This window comes from Lepeophtheirus salmonis, chromosome 13 (genome assembly GCF_016086655.4).
Source record: "Lepeophtheirus salmonis chromosome 13, UVic_Lsal_1.4, whole genome shotgun sequence".
NCBI classification, from domain to species: Eukaryota; Metazoa; Arthropoda; class Copepoda; order Siphonostomatoida; family Caligidae; genus Lepeophtheirus; species Lepeophtheirus salmonis.
The window spans coordinates 43,517,043-43,531,471 of record NC_052143.2 but is presented as its reverse complement, the minus strand read 5'-3'; the positions used below and the strand labels follow the sequence as shown (position 1 = coordinate 43,531,471).

Genomic DNA, 14,429 nt, shown 5'->3' with positions numbered 1-14,429 from the left:
ATTAAAGACTCAAAAAGGTAGAATTGCACATATTAATATAATACTATTTTTATCATATATTCTTTCATATCGCATATTAACCTGAGATTCATATCATATTTGCAAGTTGAATGAATGTGAAAATAAACACATAAATATTTTATTTTATATTTGTCTGCACTTTCCCGTAAAAGGATATAAATTTGTTTAATGTATTGGACAACTCGTAAAATAAATAAATTTAAGAAGCTTAATCTTTCGTAAAGTCTACCGGGTGAGCAGAGATGTTTCTCTTGTCTCTCGAACACAAGTATTTTAATACGTACGTCCATAAAATGCATCTTTTATATAGGTATAAATTTACAAAGTAAGAGAATTTGTATTACTATAAAGAATACGTCGTTACTTTTATTGCAGCACGCAACCTTAAAAAAATTAATAAAAATAGAATAAGGCCCAAGATCAGTTGGTAGCAAGCTAAGTAAACCCATCATACCAGCTGCTATTTATTTCTGAAATGCTCCCAGACAATTACCATCAAATTATTTTTCAATATTTCTTGAAACGAATTATATGCATAATAGTTGTGGGACAAAGGAAATTTCGTATTTTTTGTGTTTTCCAATTTTACAAACAATACATATTTCTTTTCCATTAGATTAAGTTAAATATTTTAGTATATAGCTCAAAATATAATTCTCATTATATTTATCCTTTAACTAAATGATTGAACTTTCGAACAAATGAACTTAAATAAAGATTGTAATCTATAACTAGTCATATAAAAAATTACCTCGCACTCAAACGAATTTTTTTCTCCGTAAAAGCAAATGTATTAAGTAAAAAATACGAAATTTAGCCTTTAACTGATTTTTGCACATTTACAAAATAAGACAGAAGGGCCTGAACTTTCTACTTTTATTATAACAAAACACTTCAATACATATAGTGAGGACCCAAAACTTGTTGTAGGATGTAATAAAAATTTTATTCTTGTTATTAAGAAGTATGATGTTTAATCATCCAAACAAACCAGAGCTGAAAAAAAAAACAAAAAAAAACAACAATATTTTTAGCCTATGTCTCTAAATGTAAAAGTATCGGATCAACAACAAAAAAGAAACGCATGTTCGATCTCCAAAGTCATTATTAAGAAGACTATAAAAGTAGTGGGTATCTCTTTCCGGACGGACTAAAGCATCAAAAAGTCATTTACACCCCCATACAGCAAAGAAGAACTTAAATTTTGGCAGTAACAATGTGGATGACTTCTGGCATTCCTCCAAGGAGATCTCCTCCGGGCCTGACATCAAGCCACCGGACTTTCGATGAGACTTAAAGAGATTGGCTGTCGTACATCTCATCCAAATTAGGATTATATCTTAACTGCCATCATGAAAATATGGTACGCCATGTTCATGGGCTTCATCGTTAAGAGCACTCAATCTATTCGTCAGCGTGTCAAGGGTGTTATTTATTGTGAAGGAGGACATATAGCATAAAAAATATAGCTAAATATAGTATTTAAACATATCACAATTAGTTTTGAGTCGTCTTTTCTTGATTCTATAAAAATTTCTAAATTACTAAAATATTATAGCTAAAATTACTTTCAATGACTCTTGAAACGTTCAACCCCCTTACTTTCAGTCGTTCGTGACATTGAATATACCATCTACCTTATAACGGATGTGCTGATGCAATTTTATATTAGTGACTACTCACATTAAACCACCAAGGTCCCCCTGCAGATGTAAAAATAAGTTGTAGTATGACAAAATGTGGTTGAGTATTAAATTAAATAGGTGTGTTGTTTTTTTATTATATTTTATATTTTCTAGAAAAAACATTTAAATATTAAATAGATTTCAATTATGTGCAACTAATTTTGCCTCTTTCAGCAACATACCTTTACATTCAATAACAAATACTAAAATGGCATACACTATTGTTTGATAATAACAAAATGCATGATTGATTAGCTTAGATAGAATATATTTTATTTATAAAAGTATAAATAATTTATTTTCCTTGTTTGAGCTAATTAAAAGATATTATAAAAAAATAAATAAAGATATCTTATTATAGCAAATATTTGATACAATATCATTTTACCTTTTTATTTGAAGATATATTTGTTAAATTATCAAATTTTTAAAAAAAACAAATGACTATATACATTTACAAATCTTTTTTATTTTACATTTTAAATATGTACATACAAAAAGAGAATGCCTCTCACACCATCATTTTTCGTAAGATACTAAATCATTTTTGCGTCAAAATTAAGTCTTTTTTTTTTTTTTTTTTTTTGGAAGAATACAAAGATAGTGAAAATGATCTATAAAATCTTGTTCTACAATAACAGCATAGTGGACCTTTGATTTGATCTCCTCCCCCCAAAAAAAAAAAACGATAAAATGTGCATGTTGCATCAAATGGCACCCAATATCAGAGATGTTAGGCTATTTTTCTTCATTTGACATTTTCTACAAAATTTTATTTATACTACTTAAGCCGTTAAGGGAAAACTTTTCTTTAAAAGTATCCTACTTAGACATTGAGACTTTCATAAAGAAATATGTGAACAAAAGAAGTAACAATTTTAACAAGAAAAGACACACTAACATTTTATAAAATATCAGTTTAATAGAGTACTACAATATTTCTTTTATCAACATTCCTAAAATATGAACTTCCGATGATTTTATACTACTCAAACTTTTTTTTAGCTCTTGATTACGTTTAAAACAAAATAATGGAAAATTTAATTATTGGTGTAGATCTTTAAAATTATGAAACTGTCTTGAAAGTATACTTCACTTCCTTTGCAAATGGACAGAGTGCAGTAACAAAAAAAAAGTTTTATTTGTGTTTTAAAATGATAAAAGACATTAAAGCTTGTTTGAAATAGTTTTGAAACCCATATCAAATACTCATTGTCTATAGAATTTTAATACACAGTGATTTATTTTTTGTTTGTCTATAACCCAAATTATGTTTGAATTAGATTTTTAAATTTTTCTCGCATATATTAAGTATATTCTGTGCAACTAACATATATTTAGCATAAAAATTAAATGTCTTAAAATAAACCTGTATTTAATTGATATATCCCAAATTTGGAACATCAGACACACAGACATGTATAATGATATGGTCAAATATGTCACATTGGGCATACAAACGAAAAATGTCATCATAAGTATTTATTAGTCGATAATACTTAAAAATAATGATTATATGAGTACATAACTCATTTGATTCATAGCACAAAATTGTTAGAGCGGATGAGGAGCAACCAAAATACGTGCACACCTATTAATTTTTAGATGTAAGTGAAATATCACGCGTGTTAATGCACAATACATAGTGTCAGTGTTGTTGAAAACGTGTACTTAACCGTATATGATAAGTTTCTACCAGATGCATCAACAGTTATTTGATTTATAAGTATTTTTCCAAATGTAACAAATTTGACATATTGTGTCCTAAAGGGTTAAATACCCGTTCATTAAGAAGTTTTAAAGGCAGAGTTATTTTTTATAAAGAGATACAGAAATTAGTTACCAACTTATTTTTAGGGATGTGAATGATTTATTCAAAGTAATTAGTTATTGAGCAATGCTGGTTTTTCCAGAAGAAATGCAGTTCTGGATTGCAACATATTGCACCAACTTGAATTTTTTTGCATAACACCAAATCTGATGGAACAAATTTTAACTCTTTACCATTGTTATACTTAGAGTTATTCGCGTATAAAGAATTTTGAAAACTTCAAATTATGAAAATGAACTGAAAAAAATTGTATACTAGAAATTGAAGTGATAAAATTATTTCCTTAAATTGCACAAATAAAAACTTAGGAGTTAAACTTCATTTAGTTTAGTTTCGTAAATTATGTTAAACCATTTTAATGTATGATATCGACTGACTGTATTTCCAGAAAAATACTTTAGTATCTTGCCTTTGAAATAAAACATGACCACCTCGCTACTGTTTCTACCCCTCGATTGCTTTGCAAAATCTTTGTTGAACGGCCCACATTAACAAAATAGTAATTTTTAAAGGGCCGTATTCCGAAAAGCACATTTTAAAAGTTACACAATAAAAATCATTTGATATTTTAAAATAATATACCCAATCTAAAATTACTATATTTTTTTTTCAGCTGTCGATTTTCTATTTTTGTTATGCCTTATCAGTATTCTGAATGTTGATTGGTTGAACTTGAATTACAACTATCGCTCTTTGAACAATTACATGTAATATATGAATGAAGGAATGTCCTAATGTCGGGAAGAATTTATTTATACCAACTGTTTTTTTGTCTTTTTTCTTTAGGGTTTTGAAGGAAAGGTTGAGAGATACAACAAAGATTGCTATATGTATTAAACATTTAAAACTATTTAAATGTTTAATTTTCACAAGAATCACAATTACGGTACTTCTATAAGCTTTTTAGCGAGCTCAATGCAGCCTATGGACCGTCGATGAAATCTTTTAAAAATAATATATAAATGAAGCTATGATTTTTAAAAATTCTTCCAATTGACTTTTTTGGAATCTATTTCTCTCACATATCCAATCATATAATAATACCCCTGATTATATCATAAACGTAGCTTTATTTCCAAAAAGAGAGCCTAATGAAGGAGGTTTTGTCCAAGGGAATTTTCCCTAGAAAAATATCATCAAAAGCTGCTGTGTAATTTAACATGAATCAAAATTTGCTTTATTTAATTCTTACCATCTTAGAATACTGAGCAATATTCAACCAAAAGAGGGGAAATGAGCCATCTTTCGCAAAAAATTCAAAGTGAGTGATTAAGCAATCGATCACAAATTCTAACTCTACTAATTAAATATCCATCAAAATACTATTTTCGTTTTCAATTTTCTCGCGAATCATGGAATGCTCATATATGTATATATAAATTTGCTGTAAATGAAAATGACATTTTATTAAACTAATATTAAATCTGGGTAAACGATTCATTTTGAGGTAAATATCTCGCATGTAAGTAAATTACATAGGAAATGTTGTTTTTGATATATTTCTTCTATGTTCCATTTAAGTACATACCAACTACATCATATTTCATTTGTCTACTCTACATATACAATCAAACAACATGGTCAAATAAAAGTTTCATAAATCTTTTAATAACCTCTTCTATATCGTGACTTTTTTCATTTACTCTTGTACTGCCAATATGCATCTAATTGAATGTACATTTAGCAAATATATCTTCATATAAATATTGTGTGTACAATATATATGTATACATAACATAAAAATATTCGCTTGGAAGATTTCTGAATGAGATTTTATTTGTCTCATCCACTATGCTACGTACTTGCATTCAATTACAATAAATATTTAATGAATTAAATTGTTGATTCAAATCTAGTCAATGAAATTTTATTTGTTCCTATACATTTGCATAAACATATTTATGCATTTATCTATGGAAATACTATTTAAATATGTAGTATATTTCAACATTTTCTTAAATATAAATAGATATTATATTAAATAAATATACTATTTGGTTGCGTCTATGGAAGATATTAATATCTTATCAATTAATTATAACCGTTTCCAAAACTATCCTGGTAAATGTTTACTAAAAATTAAATTATTTTTTTTATAAATTAAAGAAAAATATCATAGTAGCTACTCCTGTATTAATTCGATGACGTATAATATACTCATATCATCATGGACCCAGATCGGAACTTGAATAATTAAAGTATTTTAAAGTTAACTGAATAATTTTTTTGGAAGATGTATTTTTATAAGCTAATGATTCCCTCTAATTTAAACTCTGTCGTTGATGTTCATAATAAATTTCTTAACTGGAGTGTTACTTTGAGAATCACTATAAATGCTCGTAAATTCAAAAAAGAGTTCATCCAACTAAGTATTAAGGTGGTAGATGATGACTTAGACTTAAGAATGCACATATCTTGTGATCTATGATTTAAGAAGCATATACACTTTATTATAAGGAAGGTCAATTAAAACTTGGGAATAATTAAAAGAAGTTTCATAACACGTAGCCCTTCATCCACGGGGAAACTTTATGTCCTTTTCTTTATCTTAAAGTACGGATCTGAGCTGTGGAATCCTTTCAGAAACTATTAGAACTTGTAGGTTTGTGTCGTGTTTTTTTTTTACCCCTATAAATTAGACAGAAAATAATTTATGAAAAATGAGAATTATCTAAAATTTTCTTGTGAAGATGCATTTACAAAATATCATTAAACATAATAGTTTAAAATTTATTCACCAGGTTAAGGCCTTCAAACATAAAATTAAAAACATTAGCATCTACAATCAATAAAATATAAACATAAAATATTAATAGCAAAGTTGGTTTCAAACCAATAACAAGCTCGTTTTTTTTTGCTTCTTCTAAAAAGTTTAAGTATCTTCTGCAAAGTCCAAAAATGTCTTGATGCGTTTGATGATTGATATATAATTATATCAGAGGCCCAGTCCCAAGTTCACTCGATCGCCCTAGGTATCTTCAACTAGAATTATCCATATCTTGACACCGCCGAAATTAAAATAGCAGGATTATCCTCTGAAAGCACGGATTCTCCTACAGTTTCATTATTTAGTAAGTAACTCTTTACATTTAATAAAGCATTCCATATCTACTTAGCTTTAGGCGATCTTGCTTTCTTTTTTGATGACATGCCGAATATAATTATATTAACTTTATTGTCCTCCAGACCCTTCAGGTTTAAACTAATTATTGATCTCTGAATATGTAATTGTGGACGTTCCGAAAAAGTGTGTCGAATGGTATTGAATAACTTCCCTCAATCTTTACATGGAGTGTTGAAAACGAAATTCCTGTGCCTATCCAATTGGATGCATAGGATTATGTCTTCGAATTCCCGACATAATCCTATGCATCCAATTATGAAATAGATTTAGTTCCATAATCCATCCATCACACCCTGACGAGGCAAAAACCTCTTCTGAATTAGAAAAATTAATTATCAAATGTCAAGGAACGGGCACATTGTGTAGCTTGGCATGTCTGATGAGAGGAAATTTAAACTTCCCGGTAAAAAAAAACAGAGTGAACACCAACATCATGTACTGTAAGCTGATTTTGTAAGTGCCTCCCATTCCAAAGACACAGGGTCACATAAATTCTTAAAAAAAGGTTTCTTTCCAAGATTCTTATGAATTATATCCACAGTCGTTCCACAATCGTAAGTCGGAGTCGCTTTCCAAAGAACTCATTGTGTTGTAGTAAGCATAGGGGAAAAGTCGTTGATATATCCATTTATCAGTTCAGTTCCAAGTGTAACATATTCATAGTATGGACTTGATGTTATCATATATCTCCACTCCATGTTGGGATTCTTCGTTATATCAACAAAAACTTTCGAATAAATTTTTGTGATTTTGTCCACAAAAGATTTGAGCCCACCACCCAATCGATTTCTTGGTCTTTTTAAAGCAGATATGTAATTCCGATTAAAAAAGTTATCTAACCAAAAATTTCCTCCTATATGGCGTTCTCCGCCAATATTGGTAAAGAGGTAGCCTTATACAAAATATTTGGAATAACAAAAGTGTTATAAAAGTATATTCTTTTTTTAAGGTTAAAATTGTGCCAGTCTTTGATAAAATTATTGATTCTCGTTTCTAGTTCCTACCAATTTAATTCTGAGGGAACAGAGCCCACCCATTTAATGCCTCAAACAGTTATAATTTCTTTAGTAGAACAATTTGAAAATTTTAAACCTTTTCCCAGATGCCATAAGCCAATCGCGAGAATTGAAGTGTGATTTATTGATTTTCAGTCTCGACTGTTTTTCGAACATTTTAAGATCAGATAAGAATATTTCTATTCTTCTTTGAAATTGAGCTTCCGAGTTCGCTTCTATCATCACGGGTACATCATTGGCATAAAGATCTATAAGATGTTTAGTATTTCCAAAATTGACACCGAATCCTAGATATTTTTGTGTAACGGCGGTTCTTAGCTCTTCAATTGCAGCTACAAAGTGCCGGAGGGGGGATCAAAGGACAACCCTGCCGACAACTTTTACTCTAGTAAATCGTTCTGCTCTTTTTACTTCCAACAGTAACTGTCGATGATCCCGTGGCTAGCAATGCCCTGACAGGGTTTAAAAACGGCTTGGGTGTAGTTTTTTTACTTGTCTCAAAATATGAGAATGAGAAAGGGAATCGAATGCTTTTGAAAAATCTATCGCAATAATAGCTCCAAAAGGATTGTTCCTATCAATGGCTTCAATTGCTGTCTGAATATTCCGGGAAATGTCAGATTTTTTTTTTTCCTTTTAAAAACCCTTTTTGCTCTGATCCTAGCTTTTTATTTAAAATAGTTTCAATCTGACTTGCTACAACTCCTGAAAGTATTTTGTATGTTTCGTTTAGTACAGTGATTGGTCTCCTAATGTCAAGGTTTAAGCCATCTCCCTTCTTGGGGATTAGAACAATTCGTCATTTAGTTATAGCTTCTGGCAGATATCTCTTTTATCCCATAAAGTTTCCCATTTTATATAAATACGGGACAATCTTTTCTCTGGATGTCGTAAATATCTTTCCCCCAGTCCCATCTGGACCAGAAGCCTTATTATCTTTAAAATTTTCCCTAGTATATTCAGATAATATCTCGTTAGAGAATATAGAGGTTACTTTCCTTATAGTGTAATTACTTCTAAAACCACCAATTAACTTCTGGAAGGTTTTACGAAATGCCTCTGCAATTTCCTCTTGATTTTCTAAAGTTTTACGCCCATACTCTATTCTCTTTACTACTGAAGCTGATTAATTATTTTTCTTGGTAAGGTTTTTAATTCTTCGAAGGGGATTATTTTCTATATTTAGCTCTCGCTTCTAACTCGGCAATTTCTGCAATCCTGAAGAAATTATAAAACTCAGAAGTTATATTTCTTTGAAAAAGTGAATCCATATTCAAGGTACGTTCCAAATTATTGTTAAAATCATCCATCACTTTTCTCTTTTCACGAATGTAGCTTCTAGCAGTACTTTGTATTGTTCGTTGAAGGGAAAAAAATAATTTTTTTGTACAGAAAATGAAGAATTAAAACTATTTGTAATGTTAGTTTTTATTTTATTTATGCATTTTTCATCATTGATCATCCACAAAGAAAGTTTCCGGGGCTTTGAAGAAGTTTCGAGTACAAAACTAATCACTATCATCTTGTGATCAGACAATGGTTCAAAACGATAGAAGGCATTCTTAGTATTTTTATAGATGAATTTTGACGCATGTGCTAAATCAATTCGTGACGTTGATCGGCCTCTTCTACATGACACATTATCGCTGGGGCTAAAATAGGCTGTTAAGTCAATCAAATTTAATTCGCATATAAGTTTCTCCAGATATTTTTTATTTTGATATGAGTTGCTGACACAATGTAGGTCAACGTTAAGGTCTCCTGCGAGTAAGATTGGTAAATTATTACCTTTACAAATGTTAACAATGGCCTGGAAGAATGATTGACTCTTTATATTAGGACCATAAGCATTTATGAATTCAAGTTTAGCCTGTTCAGTGTATATTAAGATTTTATGCCAGTCACTCGCACTTGATTCTTGATTTTTTCCCCCTCTATTTTGAAATAACAACAAATATCTATGCAAAATCAAAAGACTTGACATCATCACTCTGTATTATAGACTGTAATGAAGGAAGTTAATACGCTCCACCGAATGTTAAAGAATAACCTACCTTACCTATCCTGAATACTAACCAAAGACTACCTCTTATACAAAACGACATTTCCAAACACAGTTTTTATTGGTAGCCGGACTTTATGGAGACAGTGGACTATATGGAGACAACCAACCAAATCATTTTTACACTGATCCTCAAAATATTGATAAAATTGGTAGTTCAAACAGAAACTTTTTTAAAAAAAGGAAGAATTGGTCTAATCTAGCTGCAGGAAGAAAGAAAGTGAAAAGAAGCAGAAAGGAAGAAGACAATATTACAATAATTTGAAATCGTATTGTTCAATTCAAATCAAATATTTTGACGGATTCATTTGTGTAAATCGGAGCAGTCGTCATGTGGTAGGTGGGTTACGGATAGAAGAGAAGCCCACTTAATTCGCTCTGTCACTTCACCAATCCCTAGATCGAGATCAACTCGTCATGACTTCCCTGGATGGATGAATGATCATGTTTACTACCTCCTATGCGAGTAGCATGCATTGCCAACAGATGAGTTATGAACACGTTAGTAAGTTTCTGATCAAATAGAAAAATTCAAAAGCAAGTTTTCCTCAAGTGCATTTCTATCCTGAGTCTCATATTCCATTAGGATTCGTCTCCATCCGAGCATGCTTTGCTGTGGATTGCTGTCAAGCAGAGTTTTTTTTTAACGAACACCAAATAGTGTGAATATAATACGATGTAAATCATTTTTTCCATGCCTTTCATAGGCCTTCGTGTGAAACTACATAGTAAACATAACCATCATAGCAATAAGAGCTTTGGAACTGTATCCTAAGGACCTCCTCACTGCTTCAGCTGTTTACAAGGTTTCCCAAAATTTCCCTCTCGAGGTGACTTCTGACTATGATTTTGCTAATTAGTTGATTCTTTTTTGTTTAAATTCATTAACCAGACCCAGATTTTTAAATGGTATCTTTTTATTATTACGAATTATGTATATATATTAAATCAAATAGTAACAAAATACAAATTCTAAAGTAAATAAATATATATATTTCATACGTGAATGCAAATAACTCCAACATAAGGTAATACGTAAATCAATCATTAACAGTCATATATCCTACAATTTTTATATAATCCAAGAAATCATAGTAGTTGAAATCTTCGACAATAGTCTTCAATTGATCATCAAATTGGATCCATTTCCTTTTTCTAGGAGGAGGAGGTTATCGTCTAAGATGTTGCGCTATCTTATTATCTGTGAGGGCCTGTTCTAGCTAAATGGCATGCATTAGTTTCTATGTGGTAAGTTCCGCACAGTTAAGTAGCTACTGAAAACCACAATTCCAGAATTCTCCGATGTTACTGGATCGTGGGATTCCAGCGTCATATGCATCGTACTGGTTCAATGATGGCTGGCTGAATAGAGGTTCATTTGAAGAGGTCCCAATCCAAGTATCTTCAAAAGATTTTGAGAAAGCTTCCATATCTAATAGCAGAGTTGGCTTGAGAAGCCTCAAAGCTCGATCCACTTGGGCAAGAGGGACGAAGGGAAGGACACCCATCATCTGGAAAGCGGTGCGGATCTCGGAGTTGACAACCCGTTACTCTGGGACAAGGTCCTGCGCTGTAAACTTCCTCCATAGGTACTGCTTGTAGTGGAAATAACATCCATGCAGTCTAGTGTTGGGACAGACTGAGAGGATGTCATTCTGAAGCCCCTTCTCATAGTCGGACAGGATTGTCTCTCGGTTAAAAGGTCCTTTGGAATTTAATTCCTCAAATACATTTTTATAAAGTGCCTGAGTTTCCCCAAGAAGGAGACCATAAACTGCAGGTATAGAAAAGCCTTGAGGAAGCAGTCCGTGAACAGTAACAAGTTGTTTAAAAATAGACGGCACCACTTTAAAGGTACCATTGATGATCAAATTAGACGTGTCCAGAAGCCTGTGGCGTAGTTTTGACGGCGTTCCAAAGAGCAAGTGTTTGAGTAGTTGGAGTCTCAGATGAGAAGATTATCTCCTCTGTTCTTAAATAAGAACGAAGGTACAAATAAATTTTCTGTGGATGTCGGATTATCCAGATGCTTTGCTTCCTTTTATCGAGCTCGACGAGCCATTCTTCCGAGTGAGGAGGGATCACAATTTAGTTTTAAATTTGTTTCCAAATCAAGCCCCGCAACTGCCGTGGCTTGCAGGATTTTAGTAGTCATGTGAGTGGAGATGGCGTTTTCTTTAAGTCCAAAAATGGACTATATGGAGACAACAAAAATATAGAGACAAAACTGTATCCATATAGACCGCTGTCTCCATAAAGTCCGGGAACCGTTTTTATTATATATAGATCGGCTAGTATTTGGAATTCTATACATTTATGCTTTTGTCAGGGAAGTTAGGATGACCTCAAGAGATTTTCAGTCAATTACATTTTTGCACAACATATATAATATATGTATATAGGTATACAGTATTTAAGTTTTGGGATTATTAATTTTGTTTATTTTTTATTAGTACTTTTACGTTATTTTTAAAATTTGAATATGTATACCTTATATGTATTATTTTTCACTATTAATGATAATTTTTACATTTTATAAATACTAAATATAAGTCGACCATTATAGGGTTTGATTATTGCCGCTGGTGGAAAATGACAACATAGAAATATTTCCTATATAAAATTAGGTTGATATTTTGTTCGTCTAAAAAGTTGAACATTGTCTGAATACCTTCAGAATTTTTAGAAAGCCAATTTTTTCCAGACCCAATTCTGAACTCCTATCCAGTATCAGTCTCTATACAAAAATCCTTTGATAATTTTGATATGGCCGGAAATCTTAGTTTGTTTAATCAAAAGATTAGTGATGTATTTCTCAATAGCTTCTCCTGTCGGACAAAAACTATAATCATAGGCTTTGAATTGCTTAAATCATTTTAAATTATATATATATCTCCGATATAGTTGATACTGGCCTCAAAGCAACTTTTAGTCATTACTATTCTTTGCTCTTCACGAAACATATTTTCCCCTAAAAATGGAACAGCAGATAAAACTACTATTATTTTTTAAATAATGAACAATTTATACAATAACTTGGCAAATGAAAACAAATTCAAATATTAAGATGTATTTTATATTCTTATTTACAAAATGCATGCATGTACATAAATACTTATATTTTTTTTCCCCGATAAATAAAGGCAATTGATGATTACCTAATTGCCAATTTTAAATACGGATTGGCAAATAGTTGATAAAAAAATATTAATACTTCATTACTTAATGTTTGCATCTCTATTTTCAGATTAAAGAAGATTAAATTTTGTGTTTATTTCTTACTGAAGAAATGAGACAATGGCTTTAAAACAAAATTCCCTACGTACACAAAAGGTCTTCCTTCTATTCATATCCATGTTGAGTTCTTCGCAAACTCAAACAGAAGAAAACTACATCAACACTGGTCTTAACAAAAGTAATCATTCTATAAAGACTTTAGCTCTGAAGAAAAGCAATCGAAGTCGTGTATCTTTGACAAAGTTTTTTCAAGAGCCAGAATTGGGAGAGACATGGTATAGTCCCTATGGACCTGTTCCAGTTTTCCCACCGGAACAAAAAAATGGAACAATATATTCAGCTCAGTTAGGCTCAACTGTACTGTTGGACTGTCAAGTCACAGCCCTTGAGCGAGACTTGGTCTCATGGTTTCGTAAAGACACCGAGTTTACTCTTCTCACAGTTGGGTTTGAGCCCCACTCCTCTGAAAACCGTTTTGTGCTGGACTTTAAAGCTCCACACAATTATCGGCTCCGCATAGGGAATGTCCAATGGTCGGATTCAGGGATATATCAGTGTCAAATCTCAACACATCCTCCTCAAGTTACTTGGGTTCGATTAGAGCTCATTCGTCCACGTGTACATCTTTTAGATGGAGATTTTCAACCTATTCGAGACCTTCATTACGACTCTGGATCAAAAATAGATCTCATATGCCGAGTTTTGCGACCTCCAATGTATCGAACGAGCGTAGTTTGGACTTTTAATCCTCGAAACGAAGTCACAAATGATTCAAGTGATAACTATTTCATACTCAATCAAGATACAATTCGAGGTGGAGTTAAAATACTCACGGGTATGGAAGAAGTATATCTGATTAGCCGATTGAGCATGGTTCATGCCAAGACAAACGATACAGGGAACTACACATGCAGCATAGATCGGCTTCCTTCTTCAAGAAATCTCCAAAGAGGATTAAGTGACACAATAGGTGTATATATACTAAGAGGACAAAACACAGAGGCTATTCAGTTTTCAGCCTCTATAAGACTTGAATCCCATTTTATTTGTATTAGCCTAATGTATATTATAATTTGTAACAATAGTTAAGTAAAAGTATGTACTCAATATACCATATATTTTGTATACCTGTTCCATTTGATTATTTTTTTTTCCAAAGGAATGAATCACCTTATTTTTCATTGATAGAAATAAAAATATACAACAAAAGTAGAAAAGTAATTGTTATCAAATTCCACCTATTTATTTTCATATAATCAACTATAACACAGTACCAGGCTTACATATCATACCTAGGTAAATAATAATAATGATTTAATATATTTGAAAAACAGCATAGTAATTGATAGATCTAATTTAAAAGGATTTAAAGTAACATATAACGTAGCAGAGTATAAATTACTTTCATATTTTTATATTAAAACTTTTTTTTTTAAAGCAATCAAGCATTTTT

General features: G+C 31.3%; 1 protein-coding gene across 1 annotated transcript in view; it reads left to right on the top strand.

Annotated features, from left to right (window-relative positions):
* LOC121128146 (uncharacterized) overlaps nt 1-14,193 on the top strand; it is a 219,155-nt gene extending 204,962 nt beyond the window's left edge. The window contains exon 5 of the mRNA XM_071893036.1: nt 12,987-14,193. Coding sequence (XP_071749137.1) covers nt 13,037-14,065 — 1,029 coding nt within the window. The 5' untranslated portion in view covers nt 12,987-13,036 and the 3' untranslated portion in view covers nt 14,066-14,193. The remainder of the gene's footprint in view (nt 1-12,986) is intronic.
* Nucleotides 14,194-14,429: the final 236 nt, after the last annotated feature.